General features: G+C 43.2%; 1 protein-coding gene across 1 annotated transcript in view; it reads right to left on the bottom strand.

Annotated features, from left to right (window-relative positions):
• LOC132381067 (neurofascin-like) overlaps window positions 1-27186 on the bottom strand; it is a 275421-nt gene that overhangs the window by 40709 nt on the left and 207526 nt on the right. The window contains exons 18-25 of the mRNA XM_059950244.1: window positions 26749-26850; window positions 25337-25534; window positions 23592-23662; window positions 21859-22081; window positions 19185-19300; window positions 16315-16519; window positions 8346-8468; window positions 6070-6246 (exon numbers count right to left, since the gene is read on the bottom strand). Of these exons, the coding sequence (XP_059806227.1) occupies window positions 6070-6246; window positions 8346-8468; window positions 16315-16519; window positions 19185-19300; window positions 21859-22081; window positions 23592-23662; window positions 25337-25534; window positions 26749-26850 (1215 nt within the window). The remainder of the gene's footprint in view (window positions 1-6069; window positions 6247-8345; window positions 8469-16314; window positions 16520-19184; window positions 19301-21858; window positions 22082-23591; window positions 23663-25336; window positions 25535-26748; window positions 26851-27186) is intronic.

The raw sequence follows: 27186 nt of genomic DNA, 5'->3' as shown, positions 1-27186 counted from the left end.
CACAGGTAGATAAGGTCACAAAGAAAGCTTCTGGCACATTGGCTTTCATAAATCAGAGTACTGAATACTGGCGATGGGATGTTATGTTGAAGTTGTACAAGACTTTGGTGGGGCCTAATTTGGTCACCTGCCTACAGGAAAGACGCAAGTAAGGTTGAAATAGTACAGAGAAAATTTACAAAGATGTTGTTGAGACTGGAGGATCTAAGTTATGAGGAATGATTGAATAGGTTAGGACTTTATTCCTTGGTACAAAGAAGACGAAGGGAGATTTGATAGAGGTATACAAAATTATGAGGGGTATAGATAGGGTAAATGAAAGCAGGCTTTTTTCACTGCGGTTGGGTGGGACGACAACCAGAGGTCATGGGTCAAGAGTGATAGGTGAAACGTTTAAGGGGAACATGAGGGAAACTTCTTCACTCAAAGGGCCGTGAGAGTGTGGAATAAACTATCTGTCCAAGTGGTGCATGCAAGCTTGGTTTCAACTTTTAAGAGAAGTTTGGATAGGTACATGGATGGGAGGGGATTGGAGGGCTATGTTCCGGGTACAGGTTGATGGGACTGGACAGTTAAAATGGTTTGGCATGGACTAGATGGGCCGAAGGGCTTTTTCTCTGCTGTACTTTTGTAGGACTTTAGGAATCTACGGACACAGCAGAATTACTTGAAGAGGCTGGGAATGGGACATGCCAGCACAAACATATAGACAATTTCCACACTGGCATCCGAAGGACCGCGGGTCAGCCTACACTGTACAGAGCTAGTCTGAAGAAACAAAGCAAGGACCCCACTTTACTTGGTGAGGGAAGACAAAGACAGGTGGATTGTCCTAACCTCCATATGACACAGGCAGATCTCACTGCATGAGAGTCAAGCCAGGAAAGTAACCACTTCATAAAAAGTACCTCCATGATATAAGGGGTCCAATTATGGGCAGAAGAGGCCATTGAAGACATCTTCCAAGAGGCAGAACCTCAAGAAGGCAACATCCATTACTAAAGACCCCCGACATCTGGGACATGCCCTCTTCTTGTATATTATTGGGGAGGAGGTAAAGGAGCCTGAAGATCCTCTCTCAAAGATTCAAGAACAGCTTCATCCCCTCTACCATCATTCATTCATCTTTCAAACTATTTATTTGCTGTTGTAACTTACAGCAGTTTTTTTTATGTGTTGAACTGCACTGTTGCACAAAACAATACATTCATGGTATATGTCAGTGATAAGAAGCCTGATTCTAACTCTAATCTTCCTTGGGGGCCAAGTCTCAGCTGGCAAGAACATGGGGTCCCATCAAAAGGAGATGTCTTCTTATACACCCCTTAACAGTGCAGGTTGGTGCAAACCTGGAGAAAGCACTTGCGCTGCAACACGGAGGTATTCAATGATTAAACAGTCACGTCACTGAATTCTGCAGTGAACAGTCACCTGCTGAGCAGAAGTTCTATATCTCTGATAAGAATAAAAAAGCTCACTTCCATCAAAAGACTCAGAATGGTCAGCCAAGATCTCCCCAAAGGCCAGATAACCTGCAAATACTCATCCCCACAACTCACAAGAAGAGAGGTCACTCTTCATGGACTTTTGACCCAAATGAGAGAAAGAACTGGGGAAAGGTTAGCAGCAATGTTTGCTTAAGAATAATTTTGTGAGGACATCACTGAGAATCCATTGAAGCTCATAGTGTCGGAGGGAATGATTTTGGTTTCTGAGAGGAGGCAGCTCTTACTCTTAACACTCCATCCTCTGTTGAAGAGGATTGAGACTGGAGTGGAGATGACAGGGTGTTCTGGAATCTTATTGAAAAATACTAGGTGTACTGCATGTTCCTACTTGGGAACCACCAAGAATAACTCTGCCATATTCTTCCAAGGACTGAAACTCCCAGCAAAGGATGCTGTCCGCTATGATTTGGATCTCTCATCATTTCTGTCATTCCTCAGCTCTTCCACATGGCTTGCTTTGTTTTAGTAGATGCACCCACCCTAACCTCATGGTGCGGCTTAGCTGAGACTTGTGGTCTTGAGACTAGGGCAATACTATCACTAATATCAAGAGCAGTAGAAACTCCTTCACAAAATTTCACCTCTCCACTACCAGGGTAAGGCCAAATACAAACTAGAGGACCACCACCTTATTTGTCCACTTGGGTCAGCCGCAACCTGATGGCATAAACAATGATTTCTCAAATTCCAGGTAACCTGCTCCTCTTCAGTCCCCTTCTTTTTTCTCTTGCTCAACCCAGTTCCTCCTGCACACACAAACCCAGACCCCCCACACCCCCAGTTTCTTTCCCCCTCTCCACTTGCTCTATCTGCCCATCGCTCACACAGTCCACCCACTGGGTCCCCTCCTCCCAAAATTCCCATTTGCACATACCACTCTCCATGTTCCACTTTCTTTTCCTATCAGATTCTATCATGTGCAGCCCTTTGCTAAAGAATCATAGAGGTGTACAGCACAGAAGGAGGCACTTTGTCCCAAGTGGTCTGTGCTAAGCAAGAATCTCATCTAAGATAGTCCAATTTGTTAGCATTTGGCCCATATCCCTCTAAATCAACCTGAGGACTATGGACCCCTCGGTTAATGGTATGGCATAAAAAAGTTTGGGAATCTCCATTCTAAATGTTTCTTGTCCTCGACCTATCCAAGTGCATTTTAATTGTTGTTAATGCACCTGCTTCAATTGCTTCCTCTGGCAGTTTATTCCATATACAAACCATCCTCTGGTGAAGAAGTTGCCCCTCATGTTCTTATGAAATCTCTCCTCTCATCTTACACCTATATCCTCCAGTATTTGATTCCCCAGTTAGGAAAAAGACTCTGTGCATTGATCCCTCCGTGGTCCTTGTTATTTTATACACCTCTATAACATTACCCCTCATTCTCCTATGGTCCAATGCGAAAAGTCCCAACTGCTCGACCTCACTCTGTAACTAAGTCCCTTGAGGCCTGACAACATCCTCGTAAATCTCCTCTGTCCTCTTTCCAGTTTAAAGGATTCCTTCCAGCTGTCTCCCTTATCACTTCCCAGCCTATGTCACCACTTCCACAATTTCTTTCCTCCATCTGCCAATCACCACTCTTCACCCGGATCCATTATCACTTTCCAGCCCTTATTCCACTCCTCCCCCTCACCTCTTCATACTATCTTTGAGTCCAGATGAAGGGTCTCGACCTGAAAAGTCAACTGAACATTTCTCTCCAAAGATGCTGCTTGACCTGCTGAGGTCCTCCGGCAGTTTATTTCATTTCCCCACTGGAAACCAATAATTTTAGAGGATTCTCGGAATGACAGCTCAATATCAATCCCCTCATTTTCACTTTTTCTTATCTGATGTCATGACACGGTTCACCCTTCCCGATCTCAGGTGCTGCTGGAATTCTCAACTCTGATCAGTATGGAGCCCAGAACGCTTGACCTCTCTGGTAAATTGAGAGGGTATGATGAAAAAGGTAATTAGGAACTGCCAGGTTTTGGTCTTTTCTTCAGAAGCTTTGCCTACTCACTGGGACAGCAGGACTCGCTTCACTGGTTGGCATTAATTGTTGGGAGTGCTTGTAACACACTGACTTTCAAATATCTGTTGGAGGTTTGCAGGTTGGCTATGCCGAGAATAAATTTATATTCTGCCCCATTTCAGGGTATGGACTGGAGCCAACTCTTAGGGGAATTCCAAGACAAGATCACATTAATGCCACTGAGGGCTGTAACAAGATATAGGAATGCCGGCCCCATGCTGACAGAGATATGGGTTGCTGGGGACATCCATCAAGCTCCCAAGGTTTCCCTGGACTTGTAGCAAATGCCTGGTTGAAAATGAATTATAATCAAGTGGACCAAGATAAAACCCTTCTGGTTTTGAGACACCTAGTGATATCTTACTGAGATCCCATCACTTGCCTTTTCCCATTCTGGCAGAGACAGAAGAGTTTGGGAGAGTGGATGGAACAGTGGGGAAGAATTGGATGTGGTTACTCTCCCAATAGGAACACAAATATCAATAGCCTTTGCCTTGTTTTGGGCCACTAACTGATAAATTATCTCAAAAGCTTCAGATCAATGGCACCAGTACGTGAAAAAAGGTTGAACAGTTATAGTTTACAGACAACGGGAATCTATCTCCAAACTTACCAGAGTATAGAAAGTCAACCAGATGTTACTGGTGGCACTGAACTGCCTTTATTCTCTCTGTACAGTTGGGTCACTGAAGTCAGAAAGTCATAAAGAACCAAACCTTGGGCAGCACGCCTTGATATTGCTTAAAAAACCTGTTTAAACTGGCAAGTTTATTAACAGATTTGGACCACCAAAAAAAAAGCAGGTTAGAAGGAAGGGTTTAAGTACATCAGATTTTGGGATCACAAAGACCTTCTTACATTTGCATGAAAATTTATCATGCAATATTGCCCAAAGAATGAAAAGAAGATATCTAGTCTGCTATGTATATGCATGGTGGATGTCCGACAGGCACCACAGATATCACCGTAGAGTGACACACTAATTAAGCTCAGAAGGAATTCTTTGCTCTACTGAGCGGCTGGCGTATCTGCTCCTGCTGGAGAGTGGCTGAACAAGATCTGATGTACGACCAATCAGCTGTGCAGAAGTGAAACTGACATCAGGGAAACGTTGTTCCCTCAATTTGTATTTGCATCGCTTTCTGACTTTGGATTAAAGCTTGATATACGGTAGGTAAAGAGTTGCATTCCAGGTGTGATCCTAAAACCCGTTGCTCTTATTAGCAGGTATCACAGCAGTAGCTTGCTGATCAGAAACGCAAGAGATTTGGCTTATGCTTGAAATCTAGAGCAGTATACACAAAATGCTGGAGGAGCTCAGCAGGACAGGCAGCGTCTGTGAAGGAGAATAAACAGTCAACGTTTTGGGCTGAAACCCTTCATCGGGACTAGAAAGGAAGGGGGCAGAAGCCAGAAGAAGATGGTGGGGGAGGGGAAGGTGTAAGAGCTGGCTGGTGACAGGTTAAACCAAGTGAGGGGTAGGGGAGATGAAGTAAGAAGCCGGGAGGTGATGCTTGGAAGAGGTAAAGGACTGAATTGAAATTGGTGACCCTAATGTAGATTGGGGGGACTACTCTGTCCAGCACCTTCACTCTGTCTGCTGAAAAAGGCAGGATCTCACAGGGGCCACACATTTCATTTCAGCTTCCCATTCCAATTCTGACATGCCTGTCCATGGCCTCCACCACTGCCATGATAAAGCTGTACTCAGGTTAGAGGATCTTCTCATCTTCTGGTCACCAACCTGATGGCATGAGCATCGATTTCTCTGACTGATAGTAATTTCTTCCCCCCCCCCCCACCTTCTCTCTTTTTAAATTCCCCTCTCATTGATTCTCTTCTTCTCATCTGTCCATCTCCTCTCTTGCTTCCCTTCCTTCCATGGTCCACCGTCCTCTCCTATCAGATTCCTTCTTCTTCAGCCTCTTACCTCTTCCACCTATCCGCTCCAAGCTTCTTACTTCATCCCCTGTCTCCGACCCACCCACATTTCCCATCACCTGCCAGCTTGTACTCTTTCCCTTCCCCCTCCTCCTTATTTTGGCTTTTGCCCCCTTCCTTTCCAGCCCTGATGAAGGGTCATGGCTCAAAATGTCAACTGTTTGTTCCCCTCTATAGATGCTGCCTGACCTACTGTGTTCCTCCAGCATTTTATGTGTAGTAACTTGCTGATTCCAGGTTGGGAAGGACCATGCACATGCACAGAGTGTAAAGGGAATAAACTGTGCACGACCCATTCAAGGTGTGCATTGGCGTGTGTAGTGTGCAATTGGTGGGGAAGGTGAGGCGAAAGGTTGAGCCAATAATACTGAGTGATTTTAATGTGTCTTCAGGGGAAATTTTTTGTCTTTTCAGTGCTTTCAATGACATGAATGTTGCTGTTCTCTTCAGACGCTAATCCGCTTACAAGCATTGATTTCATTTTCTCTTTCTTCCCACGCTTTATCTAGGACGCAATCTGCTCTCAATAGTGTAATGTGTGATTCATAACCAAAGGAGGCACTTGTGGTATTTAATCAGACTGAACAGGCCATGCTCTCTTACCTTCATTTTCAAAGAGGGGCGAGTCCAACATGATTGCTTCTCCGTTACCTTGACTGGTCTGAGCGAAGACGTAAAACCTGTACCTGGTATTCGCATCAGCCCGCTCCAGCTTGTAACTAGTCACGTCGGGCGGAAGTCTGGGAATTGTGGAATTGCGCCGTGCCCGGGAACCAGTTACTAAACGAAATAAAGGAAATGAGGTTAACAGTTCTCTTGGTAGCTGATGTTGTAAAATCCGTGTTTAAATATAATGAAGAGCCAAACCTATTGATGTGCAGCACGGTAGCAAAGCGGTTAGTGTAACATTATTACAGCACCAGTAGTAAGTAAGATTGGGGTTCAGTTCCCACCGTGTCTGTAAGGAGTTTGGACGTTCTCCCATGACAGTGTGGGTTTCCTCTGGATGCTCTGGTTTCATCCCACATTCCGAGGACGTACAGTTTAAGATTACTGTACGATGTTGGTGTAGGAAGCATGTTGACTCTTGCACAATCCTTGCTGATTTTACTTATTTATTGAGATGCAACATGGAGTAGGTCCTTCCAGCCCTTCGAGCCATGTTGCAGGTGGCAACCCACCTACTTAACCATTGCATAAACTCGGGACAACTTACAATGGACTGCAATGGACAATGGACAACTTACAATGGACTGCAATGGACAATGGACAACTTACAATGGACTGCAATGGACAATGGACAACTTACAATGGACTGCAATAGACAATGGACAACTTACAATGGACTGCAATGGACAATGGACAACTTACAACTTACCTTTGGACTGCGGAAGGAAACTGGAGTGACTGGAGGAAACCGGGTCATGGCAGTGTCAGGAATTGAACCTGGGTCTCCAGTACTGTAAAGCATTGTGCTAACCACGACACTACTGTGCTGCCCCTACTTCGATGCTGACAAAGCACTTGTATTGATGTACACGTGATAACTACATATGCATCAAAATCTTAATCACCTTTGATGATTCTTCATAGTCTACCACAGAACAACTAACCTTCCTGTATTCAGGCCACCACTCACTAGTGCCATTTCAGAAAGACAGAAAGAACTTGTAATTCCAGGGCAGTTTCCCAAGTTGTGTCCAATAAACTAATTTTCAAGTCCAATCAAAGATGAAATAGAAGAAAACAGTTTCTATTTGGTGTAATCCCAATATTCATTTATTATTTGTTTGGCAATGTTGCCTTGGTTCAGCCCATTATTGGCACATCAGTGCCCACTGGTTCAATTTACTGATTTACCCATCATCTTTTCCTCTCATTGCTCAGATTACTGAATGGTCCATGAACCCATAAGCTAAGGGAGATTTGGATTGTAGGAGATTTCCATCAAGTTCCCAAGGTCCCCCTGGACTTGAGCAAGTGCCTAGATTGAAAATAATCTTCGTTAAAGGTAGACCAAGATAAAACCCTTCTAGCTTTGAGACACCTGGTAATATCCTACTGGGATCACCACCACTTGCCTCTTCCCATTTTGGCAGAGACAGAAGAGATTGTGGAGGGTGGATGGGCAATGGGGAAGAAATGGATGTGGCTACAATTCCAACAGAAGCATGAATATTACTGGTCTTTGACTTGTTTTGGGCCTCTAACTGATGAATCATCTCAAAAGCTTGAGACTGATAGCACCAAACATGATAGAAACTGAAAGGTGTTGAATAGTGAGCACTGCCTCATGATTTATCCTTTGCACTATTTATCTAATTTGCAATGTTGTGGTGATTTGCACTGCACAAACAACAAATTTCACAACCTATGTCAGTGATTGTAAACCTGATTCTGATTCACTGTTCTGTGTCGCGACTGGCAACCGCTGCGGTCCTACCGGCCAGCTAATGGTTGTTTGCAATTAGACTTTACGCTCTAACTGGCACAGGCACAGGGGAAATAATTTTACCTGGACAAGATTTCATCTCAAGTAAGCAAACAGACCAGAAATCTCACCTTTAGCAGGCTCTCCTCTCCTTGTCACTTCCTATAGCCCCAAATTACATTTACAAAGGATGGAGGAATCATAACAAAGGCAGCAGAAGGATCATATTCCTGCAATAATAATCCTTTAACATTTGTGTGGCAAGAATCAAATCACCTCAGACTACGTAGTGTAATGATAAACTCTCAGCAAAAGTGCCCATCAGTGATGTGCTGCAGCTGTGCAGAATATACAACAAATACACTTTAACTTCACCTTGTAGTTCTTGTACACTTGTTTTGCTTTATATACACTGACGATCAAATTGGAGAATACTCAGGATACGTACGTGGGTGGTAGTTTATCGTGTAGCCGGTGATAATCCCATTTGGATCCCTTGGGGGAGTCCATTGCAACGTGATCGTTTCCAAATCCGGTTGCCGGATCCGAAGGGAAGCCGGCTTCCCAGGCACTGTGGGAGAAATTGGACAGGATTGTGAATCGGGAAAGATATAAGGCAGCTCATGAAAGATAAATCTTTACTGTCGGTTCCCAGCACTGACATCCAGCTTAAAGTTCAGCAGAATCCAACCCTTACTTTTTTGTTATTCAGGTTTCCCCCACAATCTGAAGGTAGAGCCTTCCTATGAAATGGTTCGTAAGCCAGAATGTTGTAAAGTGAATAAGCAATTACCATTTATTAATATGGGAAAAATTTGAGAGCGTTCCCAGACCCAGAAAATAACTTACAAAATCATGCCAAATAATACAAAAACCTAAAATAACAGTATTATATAGTACAAGGAGGAATGATATGATAAATACACAGCCTATATAAAATAGAAATACTTTTCTGCAATCATTGCAGCACTGTCTAGCGTAGCGAAAATCCTCCCACGTAGTGTATAATCTCACTATGTAGCACTACTAGCATAGTGGAAGCACTCTCTCCAGTAACCTTTAAGCTATGAAGCTGCCAAATCATATCAAATAACACATAAAAATACACAGCCTATATAAAGTAGGAATAATGTATGTACAGTGTAGTTTGACTTACCGGAATCGGGAAAACAGCAAGCACACTGATGATGGTGTGTTAGGCTGAGTTGTCAGAGATTGGGGTGCTTGGCAATTTTAATCAATAAATTGCAGTTTTGTCACAGTTAAACACTTGCTTATACGAATAACCACCTTCTGTAATTACTTTCTTCAGTTCTGTTGGGAACTTTTCGGCAGCTTCAGTATCAGCCGAAGTATCTCTCCAGTAAACGTTAAGCTATGAAGTTGCCGAAAAGATCCCAGCAGACTTTGCTATGAGCAGAACCAATAGTAACATTGGCAGCTTTCAAGATTCTTTCTCTCTGCGTGTAAATAGTGCGAATGGTGGACGCAGGCAAGTTCAATGCTCAGACAATGTCCTTACTTTGTTGATCACAATCGAAACGCTTAATTACGTCCAGTTTTACGCTAAGCGTAACACCCTTATGAGCTCCCTTAGGATTTTCTGATACCTTAGGATACATTTTGCTAACAGATGCACAAAATAAATCGAGGTAAAGCACAGATGCTCACAGACATGTGTTTACACTATGGCGGCTTGATGCTGAATGCAGTTCCGGGGGAGGAGCGTGGCTGCTTTTATCATGGAAGTGAAAATTCTTTGGTTAGCGAAAACAGGTAACTAATGTAGGTCTTTAATAAAAGTGAGGTGTCATAAAGCGAACGTTCGGAAAACGGGGGCCACTTGTATTTGCATTCAAAGAATGCGAATTTCGCAGGTAGGCCGGCATTTAATTGCCCATGAACACAACAGATGGTGGAAATCCAAAGCAGCACACAGAAAATGCTGGGTGAGCTCAGGTCAAGCGCTGCGAGGAATAAACAGTTGACATTTCGAGCTGAGACCCTTAATCGGGGCTACTCATCAATTGCTGCCTGCATAAGAATGAAGACAAGTTCTTTGGATCCTTATTCTGGGACACTTATGATAGCTGATCCATGAATAGAATTCTGTATTGACTCGAAAAGTGTGTGTATATATATATGTATGAATGTATGTGTGTATGTGTATATATGTATATTTGTGTGTGTGTAAATTATTAATTTATATAAATTATATATAATTAATTAATCTATCTGAATTTAATTGCTTGGTTTTTATAAAAATTGTACTGGCCATTCTTTTCACTTCCTTTTTGAAGACAAAATATTTCATATAGCAAAATAAAGTGTACAGCAGTTTTAAATGTTTTTGTGTGTCATGTTTGTTGACATCACTGCCTGAGCAGTAATCCAGTGGAGTGGAAATCTCTGTTGTTGTCGATGCTTCCTGACCTTCACTCAGCTGAATAGAATCGCATCAAAATCAGCCAGGCTCTGCTACTTCGTTAAGCAAATGCAGCAACTCAGAATTGAAAAGTGCACATCATCGATTGTGTTTAAGTAAGCTAACAACTTGTGGTGACTGGCCATAAAGCTAGTGGTCACGGTCAACTTTTCCCTGGGTATTAAGCCACTGGTGCATTCTGAAGGGTTAAAATGGGATTAGTACTCATATTTATGAAGTAAGGACTCATATACTGACATTGCGTGTTCCTGACAGATCACTCAGCTGAGAAAAAGCACAACTAAGGTGGGATACATAATCACAAGGGACTCTGCAGATGCTGGAAATCCAGAGCAACACACGCAAAATGCTGGAGGAACTCAGCATGTTGGGCAGCACCTATGGAGGTGAATAAATAGTCAATGATTCAGGCCAAGATATATTGACGGATCTTGCCTCAAAATGTCGACAATTTACTCCCCTCCATAGATACTGCCTGAAAGTGGAACATACTTCTGTAGGTGATAAATTGTTGCTGGCTGTTTTCTAACTCTGCAAATAAATTTCTGCGAGAAGCAAACTAAATGACAGATGCTGGATATCCGACATAAAAACAAACCATATTCTAGCGAAGATTCCTTGAACTGAAAGATTTATAAATTCCCTTTCCCACAGATGCTATCACATCTGATGAGGTTTTCTGGCATTTTCTGTTTTTATGTTAAATACATTTCTTTTTCACTTTTCTTTTGTGATTATTATAATTCCTATTTTGTTTTTAATTTCTCCCTTTTATTCCCCAATCTGTTTCCAATTTGGCATTAATTCTCCCTCTCTTGTGAAGCCCCCAAGCCCCCTCTCCGGGCTTATATAGAAACTTGGCTTGAAGACAGCCCCACTAACAGCCACAGGACTTGGCCACCTTTCATAAACAATAGGTGTCTAGGATTGGTATGACTTGGGGTTCAACCAAACAGGCACGTCATGATGTTCTAATGAAAGAGATCTTGATTTGAGCGATTGTTATGTGAATACTGCCCATACACAATTGTCAGTCGGCAAGAAATAACAGACTGCATACCGCACAAAGAAGAAAGTATATTTAAAAATTACCCAGCAGGGCAGGCAGCATCTATCAGTCGACATTTTGAGCCGAGGCTCTTCATCATGACTGGAAAAAAGATGAGGAGTCAAGCTGAGGTCTCTGACTCCTCAGCTCTTTTCCATAGAGGCTGCCCAGCCTGCTGAGTCGCTCCAGCATTTTGTGCGTGTTGCTTGGATTTCCAACATCTGCCGAATTTCTCTTAATTATATTTCCAAATTTCAGCCTTATTGAACAGTCAGTAGGAAAAAATAAAAGGAAAAAAATTATATCAGGGCCCATTACAGTCCAAATGTGTATATAAAGTTGGAGCTTATCTTGAAATTGTCCTTCTTACTCATGCACTGGACCCACGGTCTGTGTGAAAGTACACACCACATCCCGGAATGTTGCTCGAAGTCCACCACAAACAAATGAGTGTTCTCTCTGGAGTATTGGCCCTTCCTCCTTAGAGCCATTCATCTGCATAAAGCACTTTGTGCAACAGGGATGCTCCTTCCCATGGCATCCTCAGCCAACTTCCCTCCTGTCCTATATGTAGCTCCCGCTGAGCCCCAGTGTCCGTCACAAATCTCTCTCTGCCCAGCTTTCTCTTGACCTTATCCTCCCAAATGGCTGACGCAACATTCCTGAGTTGAACATCACAGCCCTTTGCCTTTACCCAAAACCAAACATGCCAGGAGCAGGACAAATTGCCTCTACAGAAAAGTACTCAATGAAATACTCTGCAGTATTACCAGTAAAAATCTTAACTGGGGCATTACACTTATTTTTCTTTTGCATTCTGCTTCTTAAGACCATCACCACTACTGGGGCATAGACTGTCGACAACAGCTTGCCAGAGTCCTCTGTCCTAGCCCAAACCCCATAGCTTCTGCTTTCACCTCACAATAGAATGGCTTATAGGTGAAGGTCTTTCCTTTCCTAGGAAGGAGCTTCTGTTGGCACTTCAGTAGGTCGGGGTTTTAACAGGATAGAGTTGCTAGCTCCATGCCCAACACTCCTCGTTTTGCAGTTGGGCTTCTGACTGTCCATGGCAGAGATTCTCCTTTGCATGCTTTAGGACAGCGGGTTCCCAAACTTTTTTTTTAATGCCGTGGACCCCTACCAGTAACTGAAGGATCTGTGGACCCCAGGTTGGGAACCGAAACTTTAGAGAAATACTCCTAGATTCTCCTGATGTTATTGGCTCTCTCTTCCAGCAGCTTGCTGCAAAATCATTGGTGGACAGTAGGATGTAGAAATAAATGATCCAACCAATAGGGGAATTCTGTGGGATGACCCACACACCAACAGCATCTGTAATAAAAATTGTAATGGCAATTTCCCAGCCTTCTGAAGGTGCTACTTTTGTCCTTCTGGGGGAATGTCAACTTAAATTGTTAATGCATTCTCTGACCAGGCTACAGATAAAGAAAAAACTTTGTCACCAAATCCTATGTAGAAAGATCTTAGAAGTGAGGTGTGGAAAGGATTGTAAGTAGATTACACAAAAATAAAATAGTGAGGAATGAAAGAAGGTACTCCAAGATAACATTCTACCTTGATGCTAGAATCACTGGCTCAATAACTGATTGTAGTAATCAGTTGCAAACAATAGCAATGAAGACATACAAACAAGCTGGATGAACTCAGCAGGTCGGGCAGCATCCGTTGAAAGAAGCAGTCAACGTTTCGGGTCGAGACCCTTCATCAACATGTTTCTCAGAGGTCCAAACATGAAGCGAGGGAAGTAAGGCCATAAAACCATAAGAAATAGGAGCAGAATTAGGCCATTAACCCAGTGTGTCAGAAGAAACGTTTAATTTAGGGCCCCTAAGGCCCCTCCCAGGGTATCAAAAGGAGACCAAGAATCACGGAACCAATGGAGGTCTGGGAATCAACATCCACTGAGCCACTACCCAAACTTCTGGCATTTCTTTTTACACTGAAGTAGTGTACTCAGTGGCCACTTTACTTGGCACACCAGCTCGTTAAAGCAAATATCTAATCCGCCAATCATGGGGCAGCAATTCAATACACAGAATGGCCAAGAGGTACAGACTAAGTATGATCAAAATGAATTTGATTGTGAAATCATTGTTGGTGCCAGATGAGGTGATTTGAGTAGCTCAGAAACTGCTCATCTCCTGGGATTTTCACACACAACACTCTCTAGAGTTTACAGAGAATGGTGCAAGAAAACAAAAAAAAATCATTGAGCACCTTCATTTCAGAGATGAAATACTTTGAGCAGTTGGTCATGGCTAGAACCAAGTCCTACCTCAGGAAGGACTGAACCCTCTGTAATTTACCTATCGCCACAATACTGTAGGTCTATAGCAGATGCGATCTCAATGGCTCTCCATGCAGCCTTGGACCGCCTGGACAATGCAAATACCTGTGTCAGAATGCTGTTTATTGACTGTAGCTCAGCATTTATATCTTCATTCCCACAATCCTGATCAGAAAGCTACAGAATCTGGGCCTCTGTACATCCCTCTGCAAATGGATCCTCGACTTCCTAACCAGCAGACCACAATCTATGGAGATTGGAAATAACATCTCCACCTCGCTGACAATCACCACTGGCGCTCCACAGAGATGTGCGCTTAGCCCACTGCTCTTCTCTCTACACCCATCACTGAGTGGCTAGGCACAGCTCAAATGCCATCTATAAGTTTGCTGATGATCCCACCAGTGTTGGCAGAATTTCAGATGGTGAGGGAAGTGTGTGGAAGGGTGAGATATACCAGTTAGTTGAGTGGTATCACAGCAACAACCTTGCGCTCAATGTCAGCCAGACCAAAGAGATGATTGTGGTCTTTAGGAAGGGTAAGACGAGGGATCAGAAGTGGAGAGAGTGAGCAATTTCAAGTTTCTGGGTGTCAATATTTCTGAGGACCTAACCTGGGTGCAACGTTTTGATGCAACTATAAAGAAGGCAAGACAGTGGCTATATTTCATTATGAGTTTAGGAAATTTGGTTTGTCAATTAAAACACTTGAAAATTTCTACAGAAGTGCCATTGAGAGCACTCTGACTGGCTGTATCACCATCAGGTACGGGGTTGGTGGGCGCTACTGCACAAAGCTCAAATACATTTCAGAAACTTGTAAAACTAGTAAACTCCATCATGGGTACCTGTGTGGTGTGTGGCCAAGAGGTTAAGGCATTGGACTAGCGATCCAAAGGTCGTGAGTTCAAGCCCCAGCCGAGGCAGCGTGTTGTGTCCTTGAGCAAGGCACTTAACTACACATTGCTCCAGTCCACCCAGCTGAAAATCGGTATGAGCAAAACGATGGGGGTTAACTTCATGATAGACTGGCATCCTATCTGGGGGTGGGTGGGGGAGGGGAGTCTCGTACTCTCAGTTGCTTCACACCACAGAAAATGGCATAAGCAACGGCTCAGAACAGACTTAACCTTTAAATCATGGCTACCTGCCTTCGTAGTATCCAACACATCTTCAAGGAGCGGTGCCTTAGGAAGGCAGCTCAAAGTGTCACAACCACAGATTCAGCAGTGCAGTAGATACGGCAATTGCACTTGTGAATTTGCATGTGTCAGCTAATTATTATTTAATCGTGATAGTATTTAACTCCATACTTGTCCTGGTAGTGCTCGTCGAGACTTGGACAGAGCATAGCAATGCTTAACTGCTTTTTTACATTCGGCCTTCCCTGAGATACTGGACTTTCAAGTCAACTGACTCTGAAGACTAGCGGTATTTGTTTAATGTTTAGATATTCCTTTCAGCGCAGTGTAGGCTTCGTTTCCCTTTTGGGAATTTTAGTTAACGGCCCTGTTTGGCCTAGCATTCATTGTTTTATTTTTCCTTTATCACTGTTTGTATTAAAGTCTGTGAACTATCGACCTGCTTCAGTGTCTCTCACTCTGCACTTGGGCCATATCCGAACCTGGTAACACTAAGGATCCCCACCACCCATGACATTCCCCCTTCACATTGTTACTGTTGCGTAGGAGGTACAGAAGCCTGAAGGCCCACACTCAGTGATTCAGGAACAGCTTCTTCCCCTCTGCCATCTGATTTCTAAATAGACATTGAACCCGTGAACACTACCTCACTACTTTATTTCTGTTATTTTGCACTACTTATTTTAACTTAACTATTTAATAGACACACATATATACAGAATGTAACTCAGCTTTTTTTCTCTATATTTATTTATCATGTATTTCATTGTACTGCTGCTGTAAAATTAACAAATTTCACAACATATGCCAGTGATATTAAATCTGATTTAGATTCCAATTTTGACAGGAAAGCAGCAGTAACTCAAATAACCATGCATTACAACATGTACTGCTGCCACCAAAAAAAGTTAAAATTGCATGATGTATGTGAGTGATGATAAACCTGATTCTGATATGAGACTCTATTATGGATTGAGAGCGGGAAGGGGAATCATGAATGGGAAAAGGGGAAGGGAGAGGGAATCACCAGAGCGACATTCTGTAATGATCAATAGACCAATTGTTTGGAATGAAATGACCTTACCTGGTGTCTCGGGGCTGAGTGTGTCTGTATCCACGCCACTTCCCACCCTTGGCACTCCTCTGCCACCTGTCCCACACCCCTCTCTTGCCATTCTCAACATCCTTTGCCCCCAATAGATTTACAAATTCGCTCTCCGCCCCACGTTGACCAAAAGTCTGAGGCACCCTAACTATATGTGTATATAGGTGTGTGTGCCCAAGACCTTTGCACAGTACTGTACATCGTCAGTGTTTTACTGTACTAAGGCCAAACTAAACACTTTCTATGCTACACACATATGGTCTCCTGCAGGGACAGAAGGTCGTCACTCTATTTACTCATTACTATCAGACCACGTTGTAGCCAGAACGTGCACTAAGCAGGAAATTCTGGGCAAAGTCACCACCTACCTCCTTCAGTGGTGTTAATCGCAAACACTTCACTCCAAGGACTAGCGCCTCTGCCGTTGACTGCTGCCACTTGCATCTTGTACATACTGTACGGCTGCAGTCCCGAGACAATGGCACGCGGGCGCTGCCCAGTGGACTCCATAACCTCCACGCGGGACCGGTATCGGGTGGACTTCAGCAGACTTCCCTCGTTCCAGTACTGAATCTGCGCACAAGAAGAGTCTCAATCAGATTGTCCGTTCTTTCTGTGATAGGACAATCGCAGTGAGCAGCAAGTCCGCCGCAAGGATGGTCAATCCCAAACGCATATAAGATATATTGTTTCAGATAGTAAATAAGATCAAGGTTGCGTCACGGTAGCATAGCAGTTAGTGACCGCACCAGCGATCACTGATCAGGTCTGGATTCCCACCGCCATCTGGAAGGCACTTGTATGTTCTCCACGTGTAAACACGGGCTTCCAAAGAATCACCGGTTATGATTAACAAGTTGTGAGGATCAACGTGAGCTCCGGCGGCTTGGTGACACTTGTAGGCTGCTCCACCACAATTTACAAAACAGCATATTTTACTGTATATTCCAATATTTCAATGTACATGTGAACTTTCTTTTAAAATTTTTATCTGGGGGCTCAGGTGACCTTACAATGCCTGACAGCAAAGACTTACTGATCTTTAGATATTTTAAGAAATTTGAATTAATTTAAGTTGACAATTTATACATAATTACCATTGCTAAGAGTTATGGCTTGAAAATCTGTAAGGGATTCAGTTTTAACTGGGTAAAAAAGCAGGGACCAAGGGCAAAATTCATTCCTCCAGGCCCATCTCCGCTTCTATTCACACCCCATGGATAAACACCTGTACATGGCTGCAATGACAATTCCCAGTTGCTGCCAAGTCCTCACCAAGGGCAGCACAGTGCTGCAAGTGAAATAAAACTGGTGCTTCACAGCTCTAGCTGGCTGGTGGTATAATGGCATGAGCACTGGACTTCGAGGCAAATGGTCCAGGTTCGAATCCGGATGGCTCCTTTAACCATGCTGGGTTGAGCCTCGAAGATAAATGCTAAGGAATTGGCAAGCTTGCCACCTGAAGCATCGCAAGGTCTGGGAAGGGAACAAACTTCACAGCTGTAGAGATCTGGGTTCAATCCTGACCTCTGCTGCTGTTTGCCTGGAGTTTACACAGTGTCCTACTGCAGTTTCCTTCCACATCCCAAGAATATGCAGTTTAATAGGTTAATTGGACACTGTACATCATCCCCTGGTGTGCAGGTGAGTGGTAGAACCTAGAGGGATGTGATAACATACGTACATTTAGTGGCCACTTTATTAAGTACACCAGCTCATTAATACAAATATCTAATCAGCCAATCAAGTGGCAGCATCTCAATGGACATGGTCAAGAGGTTCAGTCGCTGTAAAAACTTCAGAATGGGGAAGAAATGTGATCTAAGTGACTTTGACCGTGGAATTGTTGTTGGTACCAGACGGGGAGGTTTGAGTATCGCAGAAATTGTTGATCTCCTGGGATTATCACACACAGCTCTCTCCGGAGTTGACAGAGTGGTGCGAGAAACAGTAAAACAGCCAGTGATTGGCAGTTCTGTTGGCCAATAGGCCTTGTTAATGAGAGAGGCCAGACTGGATCATGCTAATTAGAAGGTGACAGTAACTCAAATAACCATGTGTTACCAAGTAGAGTGCAGAAGAGCTGCTCTGAACACACAACCTGGCGAAGCTTGGTGGATGGGCTACAGCAAACGTAGACCAGACCAGACACCACTCCTGTACCTAGCAGAGTGGCCTCTGAGTGTATCTGGAGAATGAAATCTCTGTAAGATTACAGTAAGTGTATTACTGATAGCCAGCATGGACTCTTTGTTGTACCTCTTTATGATTCTATGACTCAACCATTTCACTTCATCTACTCCAGTTCAGAGACCTGATTGGAGAAAGTAGGTGGTCAGTCAGAGTTTTCATTGGGTGAGGCCCTGAACATTATTAATCATGAAGGCATGAAGTGCATCATATTCTGGATATTATTAATCCATCTAGTCTAGAACAGACGTTAGAGTGGTTGATCAATTTACCAATTTAATTTGTCATTAAAGCTGGATGGCCACATTCAAAGACCGAGCAAGTGTGGGGTTTTTTAATAATGCCATGGCTTTGCCTCACAGGTGCTAGTGCTGATGCTATATTGTTAAATCTGTCTCCCTCGCTGCGTTGCAGCCCTGACAGTGAATTGTCAGGTCAGCAGAAAATGCCAAAACACACAAAATGCTAGAGGAACTCAGTAGAAATGGTCATTGGCTGCGGTCTACCATTATTACAAGTCTTGGATGTGTCCAGGACAAAAAAGCGGGCAGGACAATTATTGTGGATTCTACACATCAAGCAAACTCCTGTTTCCAAAGGTCCCTTCTGGAAAGTGCTATGCGGCTATTAAAACAAATAAATTAATTCATGCCATCTTAAAAATTTCTTCCCCCAGGCATTTAATCTGATCAACCATTCTAGTTAGTGACACACACCCTCTCTATTACCTCAGCCACTGCATTGTAAAGACTTTAAACCAATTTTATAAAGCTGTTTACAATGTAAATACATGCTGACATTTCTGTATTTATGCACATTTTATTCCATATCAGTATTTTAACCTCTGAGCTTTTTTAAAAAATTAATTCTTTATCCTTATAATTGCTGATTGTTGTTTTTTTGTTGCAAGTCATGCCAACACCCCTTGGCAAATTTCTCATATGTGTAAATGTACATGGTGATTAAAGTTGGTCCTTGATCTCGGTTCATTTGCATGGCTGAATCCTGCAAACAGTAGTGCTCAAGAGTGAAACCAGAGGCTACTTACCCTGTAGCCTATCAGGTATCCTCGGATATTTTCTTGAGGCAGCCCCCTCCATTGCAGTAGGATGGCAGTGCTGTTAATATTCCTTCCAGAGATGCTAGTTGGTGTTGCATTAGGATCTAAAGGCAAGCACAAAAATAGCTTAAATATTATTACTCAAATAAATTGATAGACTTAGATAGAGTGGACATGGAAAGGATGTTTCCAATAACGTGAGAGTCTAGGACCAAAGGGCAAAGCCTCAGAAGAGAAGGACATCTCTTTAGAACAGAGATGAGGAGGAATTTCTTTAGCCAGAGGGTGCTGAATCTGTGGAGTTCATTGCCACAGACAGCTGTGGAGGTCAAGTCATTGGGCATATTTAAAGCGGAGGCTGATAGGTTCTTGATTAGTCAGGGCATCAAAGGTAATGGAGAGAAGGCAGGAGAATGGGGTTGAGAGGGATAATAAATCAGCCATGATCAAATGGGGGAGCACACTCAATGGAGTGAATGGCCTAATTCTGCTCCCATATCTTGTGTCTTAATTGTGAGCCACTGAGACAGAGACTGGCTGAGTTTTCTGCTGTTGGTCTAAGGCAGTTGTTTGTTTGGAATGGAAAAGCAGGCACTAGACTATTACCTTCAAATTAACAAGTCTCAGCTCAACAGCTGCTCAAACAATCATCTCTGTTTTCCATCTTAAATAAACCTGAGCTTATCCAACGATCTGCTGCCCACTAACATGAAATCACACCGCTGCTTCCGTCTGTCAATTAAACTTCACCTGAACCAATCATCCATTTATCATTTGCCAGCTCCCGTCCCTTGCCTATACTGGCTATCTATCCTATATATCCCCAGTTTGGACACGGGATTTCAAACCCAAAATGTCAACTATCCCTTTGCTTCCACAGATGCTGCCTGACCCACTGAGTTCCTTCAGCTGTTTGTTTTCTGCTCAGATCCCAGTACCTGTAGTCACCTGCATCTCGACACTAGATCTTAATCGTCCATTGCTCTTGTTGCTGGCGAGTACAATAGGTGCTCATCTGGCCATGTCTGGATTTTAAGACTCTCACTTTGGTTAGGATGGTGGTGAATACTGGTGGCTCAGATTGAGGTGCTTGAAGTTGTGGTGTTCGTCATACTTGGCAATAGCTTGCAGGCGTTTTATCACCAGTCGAGGTCTTTCTCTCTGAGAGTGCTTGTGTATAGTTACACCCTGGTTTGCTTGCCTCAGTCCTGATTGGCTACCACTGCAGTTGACCTTTGAACTCTATTGGTTCACGTTTCTTCGGCTCTTAGGGGTTCGCAGATGGTGTCTATTCTGATATGTTTGTAAATGGAGTTACCATAAGAGAACTACTCTTCTAATAATGTTTGTGCCTGCTTCGTGTTTGCCTGTGCCAGAACCTCCGTGGTGTCCCAGTTAAAGTGATGTCCTTTGCCGTCTTCATGTATTGAGATCAGCAACAGTGGATCACGTCTCAGGGCTGAGACAAGCAAACTGGGGGCTCTATAAGTGTGAGCACTCCCAGAGAGAAACACCAGCAAATGCACACTGAGGACATCACCTCAACTGGTGATGAAACGTCTTCAAGCCAATTGCCAAGCTCAGCGAACAGTACAATATCAAATTCTCACCTTGTTTTCACATTTCTTTTTAGCCTTCCTGTTCCCCATCCCTCAAATCTCTCCAGCCATACATACCTTTAAAACATTAGCAAACCTCCAGTTCTGGCCCTGTTTGTCATCAGTTCACTTGGTGTTAAACTCTGTCTGGAGGTTAAACTCTGGAATCTTATTCCTTAACATCTCAATATCTCCCATTTCCCCTCCTTTCAAATGCTCTGTAGAACTTACTTCTTTGATCATCTTTTTGGTTCCCTGTCCTAATATCTTGTGACATTTCGGTTAGTTTCTCCAAAGAACACCCTAAAGAAGTTTTATGATGTTAAAGGAATTATTTAATGTTATCTTATTTTATTCTGCTGATGAAATCCACACAGCTGAGCTTTTGAATGAAATGTTTGGTTAATAATTTGCCTACATGTTGTCTCAAAACATTAACGTGTGCGGCATCAAAGCTCCCACGTCAGCAAAGCACAGAAAAGCTTGTCATTACACACCACCACCCATGATCTCTAGTGTACAGAAGCATTTTCCAGCCAATGAAGTACTTTTGCAGTATCGTCATAAATGCAAGAAACTTTGAAGCCAATTGTTATGGAGTAAGATCCATCAAAAGCTAATGAAGTCATTGATTTGGATTATTATGTTTACATAGCACTAGTTCAGAGGTATATTATAAAGAACACTGGAAATGATTAATCTATTCTTCAAAGTACTGCAATGGGATTGTCTACATCCATTTCAAAAGGAACTCAGGCCTTGATTTAATATCCCATCCAAAAAGCAACACCTCTGACCATTCAGCATCCCTTCTGCACTGTACTGATGTAATCGTCTTGGCTATGTGCTTGGGTCTTTGTGTTAAGCTCTTGAACATCTCCCTTCTTCACCCAATGATCCTGAGGCTAGAACAATGTTCTCTGTGGTAACCCTGAGATCCCAACAATGTCAGAAGATCACCATGTAAATGTGTAGTCGGGTCAGGTAAGACTAGCTCTGCCTGTGAAGTGTTTGTGTCTTCAAAATGGAAACAACTGTAGGGCATACCCAATTAATATACTCACATTCTTCGCCTGAGTACCCGATTATGATGTTTGGCTCCGGACCTGGCCCAAAATCATTCACCGCCTGGACTTTAATCTCATAGGGTGTAAAGAGGGGTGTCGGAGAGACAATGTAACTGGGCCTGGTCACTGTGACCGTTGACCACTCTCCACGCACGCCCCGTTGTCTCCAGCTGACTACATATCTGATATTGGGACCACTGACCTGGGTGCCACTCAGAGGCTGAAAAAGAGAAAACAGTTTGGCAGATAAAGGCACAGCAGACTCCAGTTGTGAAGGTAATTGTTCCCCCAATTGTAAGTGAGTACATAATCCCTCTACTCCTTTAGTTATGAACAGAATGAAATCTGTCCAGAAAGACACAGGTGTTTTGCATTGATGATAAGAAAGAGGCTAAAATGGATCTTGCCTCTCTTCCTTTGGACCTAGCATAGTCTCCGTCCCGTTCTCTGCCTGCTCTCAACTTACGTACCACAAATTTCAGTGAAACACGAGCACAATCTTCAAAATTGCCGCCTTCGTAAATCAAAGCATTGAGTACAGGAGTTCAGGTGTTCTGTCGAATTTGTATAGGATGTTCAGGAGGCCTAATTTGGAGTATTGTGTAGAGTTCACATCCCTTACCTAAAGGAAGGATAGTAGTAAGATTGAAATAGTAGAGAAAATTTATGATGATGTTACTGGGCCTTTTGGACCTGTGTTATAGATCAGGCTTGAATAGGTTAGGACTATATTCCCTGGAGTGTAGGAGAGCGAAGAGAGATTGAATAATGATATACAAAATTACGTGGTGTACAGAAAGGATAAATGCAAGCAAGCACTGAGGATGGGTGAGACTAGAACTAGAGGTCTCAGGTTAAATGTGAAAGGTGAAATGTTTAAGGGGAAACTGAGGGAAAACTTCACTCAGAGAGGGGTGAGAATGTGAGAGGAGCTGCTAGAGAAAGTGGTGGATGCAGGTTCAATTTCAATAAGAGAAATTTGGATCGGTATGGAAGGCTATGGTGTAGGTATGGGTCGATGGGACGAGGCAGAATAACAGTTCAGCATGGACTAGATGGTATGAATGGCCTGTTTCTGTGTTCTAGTGTTCTATAACTGGATAATTCTATGATCATGTTCCTATGAACTGTAAGTTGCTCCATTCTAGTAAGTAGAGTTCTGCTTCAGTTTCAACCAGTTAGCACATTCAATTCATACTCCCTGATAAAACAGTTGGATATGGAAGTAAGATTGCCCTAGCTAATCATTTAACATCCCTTTCAGATCGTTCCATAATATAATTGAATATCTCCACGTGACTGCCCATGTAATAATTAGACGTCCGCATGTTAAAGCCCCATTGCACAGGGATCACCAGGTAAAAACGCACAAAGCACTGAAAGAACTCAACGAGTCAGACACCATCTCTGGAGGCAAGTGGACAACCAACATTCTGGGTTGAGACCCTCCCTTTGGACTGGATATCCGTGTCTAGTCGACCCTGAAACATTGGGCATCCCTGTCTAGATGAAGGGTCTCGACCTGAAACACCGACTGCCTATTTCCCCCTCCAGATGCTGCCCAACCTGCTGAATTTCTCCAGCACTTTGTGTGTTACTCCTGTCTCCTGTATCCCCATATAGAACTTTGCGGACATTTCAGAGTTAATAGTCATCTCTGTCAGGCAGCCTTGTGCACATCCTGCAGTTCCCCTGCTTCCTCTTGGAATATGTGGACAAACTGTGCTTACCGTCCACCTGATCTCCATGCTGGATTCCGTTATTCCTGCTCCTCTCACATCAACGGGATTCATCTCAGGAGCTGGGAAACAAAGTGATGTTAAAGTCAGCTTGTCAACCTCCTAAGCCTCCAGTACTTCCCAGGAGCTTCCAAGAAGTGAAGGTTTATCCTTAACATATTGCATTGAGCAAAACCCAGGAGAAAATTCATAATACATTAATAAAAATTGTGCATTTTTCTCCTTTTTTTTCAAGGTATGCGATTGTTTATTGTCATTCTTCAGTACACGAGTGTAAAGGAGAATGAAATAATTGTTACTCCGGATCTGATGCACAATAGCATAAGGAACACAAAGAAACCCAGAATAAATACTAATATAAAAAGCACTCCTATACAACACAATGTACAAGTACCTGTTAATTACATGGACTGTACATAAAGTGACGCTAGGTGGTGGAGGTGTTGATCAGCCTGATGGTTTGGGGGAAGTAATTGGTTTTGTCTCCAGTGGTCCCAGAGAGGATGCTGCGCAGCCTCCTCCCTCATGGGAGTGGGACGAACGATCCATAAGCAGAGTGGTTGGAATCTTTCATGATATCGCTGGTCTTTGTCTGGCAACTTTCTGTATATTTTGTACTGTGCAAATGGCTTAGGCACACCTATCTATCTATATGTATGTATGTGCTCGTAAGGCATTGGCACAATATTGTAGTAATTCCATTTACTACACTGTACTGCTATCGCAAAACAAAAATAGATTTCACTACATGTGCTGCCTGACCTGCTGATGCTGATATGGGTCTGTATTGTGGACTAGGAGTGGGAAGGGGGCAGGGAGAGGGGAATCATGGTTGGAAAAGGGGAAGAGATAGGGAGAGAGAAGAAAACACCAGAGAGACATTCTGTAATGATCAATAAACCAATCGCTTGAAATCAACTGACCTTGCCTGGTGTCTCAGAGCTGGATGTGTCTGCACCCATGCCTCACCCCGCCCCTAGCATTCATCCTCTGCCACCTATCCCACAACCCTCCTGCCGGCATTTCACCCTCACCATTCCCAACATCTTTTGCTTCCACCAGATATACAAACTAGTCCTCTACTCCATGCTGACAAATACAGTGCTATGCAGAAGTCTTAAGACACCCCAGCTATATTTACGTGCCTAAGACTTTGGTACAGTACTGTATGCCCCGATTCTGGTTAGGCTGGTGGTATCTCAGCCACTTCTACAGAGGATCTGCCAGAATTAACCTGGTAAGAAGGCTGGTTCAGAAGTAAGAGCGAGTCCTGCCCCTCCCAACCCCTTCTATTTGAGTCATGGTAGTGTGGTGGTTAGTGGAATGCAATTACAGCACCAGTGATCCAGGTTCAAATGAGCCACTCTCTGTAAGGAGCTTGTACATTCTCCCCGTAACCGCATGGATTTCCTCTAGGTGCTCTGGTTTCCTCCCACATTCCAAAGATGTATTTGGCCAAATGGGTGCAATTGGGTGGCACAGGCTCACTGGTTGGAAGGAGTTGCTACCATGCTGTACCTCTGGGGAAAACAAAAATCTAAAAAACTCTCGTCTTTGAAGCCAAAGTAACTTTCTAAATGAAATAAAGGAATATGTTTCAGGAGATGAACCCAGAATATTGACAATTCATCTAAGGGGCTTTGCTCCGAAGGCATCATATTTTCACATCATATGTTGAAGCCTATGAGCTAAGTCATTGAATCCAAAGCAGTGGAAGAGCAGAGCAGAACTGCTACCTGCTCCAGTCGTCTGGTAACGCTCGGAGGGCACGCTGGGGGCACCTTCACCAACTTCATTCACAGCGATCACCCGGAACTGATAGTTCATGTATGGTGCAAGCTGCAGCACTGCAGAGTTGATATTGCCTGGGATTCTGGTTAGATTATGCCACTTCCAGGGCTCATACCTATTTTCTTCATACTGCACAATGAATTCTGTAATGAGAGATAAAAACAAGAACATGACCTTATCAGTGGATTTCAACTACTTGTGATGTTCTCCTTATTTAATTTCCTGTGTTATCTATTATACCTTAGTATTTACAAAACCACTGAGACGGAGACTGTCTTCCAATGAAGTCATTATCATCATCACCATCGTGTGCTGTGTCATAAGATGTGGACAGCCATGGTCTTTTCATGACCAAGCTGGTTCTCGGCAATTTTTTCTACAGAAGTGGTTTCCCATTGCCTTCTTCTGGGCAGTGTCTTTACAAGATGGGTGACCCCAGCCATTATCAATGCTCTTCAGAGATTGTCTGCCTGGCATCAGTGGTTGCATAACCAGGAATTGTGATATGCACCGGCTGTTCATATGACCATCCACCACCAGCTCCTGTGGCTTTACCTGAGCCTGATTGGGGGGCCAAGCAGCAGCTACACCATGCCCAAGGATGAATGGCAGGCTAGCAGAGGGAGGACCGCCTGACATCTCCTTTAGTAGAGACGTAATTCCACTCCGCCATCCAATGAAATAACGCACAAAAATTGCTGGAAGGACTCAGCGGGTCAGCCAGCATCTATTGAGAGGAATAAACAGTTGATTGAATGGACAGTCATGATCTGGTTCTGATGAAGGTTCTCAGCCTGAAACGCCAACTGTTTATTCCTCTCCATAGATACTGCCTGACCCGTTGGGTTCCTCTCACATTTTGTGTGTGTTACTCTGGATTTTCTATCAACTGCAGAATCTCTTCTGTTTATGATCTTCCACTGATGGTCTGGATTTGGTGTGGATGCCAACATTGATGTACAGAAGGGGAACACATGCCAGGGAGACAGTTACCAATTGTTTTGGTAATTCCACCAATATTACTTACTTAACCTCAGAGCAATCTGGATTTGCTAACGCCTGTTCAGAATCTCAAAAGGAAATGTGGAAAGATCTGACCAAGTCACATGAATTAACCTGAAGGGGAAATATCCTATCAAACTTAGAGGAATTAGAATATTATAAAATAGTCGCATGGAATTATAAGAAGTCATATTATTATCAAACAGAGCCAACATCGTTTTATGAAAGGGAAAATATTTGACAAGTTTATTAAAGTGTGTAACTAACAGAGTACCTAAAGGGGAAAACTGTAGATGCAAAAAGGAATAGAAAAAATAGGATTGCATCTTGTTGAACACAACTACAGGTCTTGTACCTGTGATTGGGCTGTTGTTGTCATCACCGGGAATCCAGGTCAATCTTATGCTACGGTCTTCTGGGTCCGTTAGTTCCAGATCTCGAGGAGGTGCAGGACGGTCTACAAAGTCAAAAACTTTATTATTGCATCTTGATGAATCCATCCTTTTCAATCAAATCAGCAAAACCAATCTTTTAAAGTTCAGCTCAAACTTACAAATTCAAAAAATAACTTAAAGTTAACCGCACGTAATAATGCAAGCCCACCTTTGATGTGTCCCTGCTTTCCCAAACAAGTCAAACAAACCAAAACAGATCTTCTGCAACACAAATGTTCATAGTCAAGTATGAGAACCAATATCCAACAAAACATTTTACACAAAGAATGGAGATAGAAAATAAGTAGTTTATTTCCATTCTTGTCTATCTCTGTTCACAGAAAAGGAATTTGGAAAGC

The sequence above is a fragment of the Hypanus sabinus genome, chromosome 25, assembly GCF_030144855.1.
Source record: "Hypanus sabinus isolate sHypSab1 chromosome 25, sHypSab1.hap1, whole genome shotgun sequence".
Lineage (NCBI taxonomy): Eukaryota > Metazoa > Chordata > Chondrichthyes > Myliobatiformes > Dasyatidae > Hypanus > Hypanus sabinus.
This window is presented reverse-complemented; position numbering and strand designations above follow the sequence as displayed.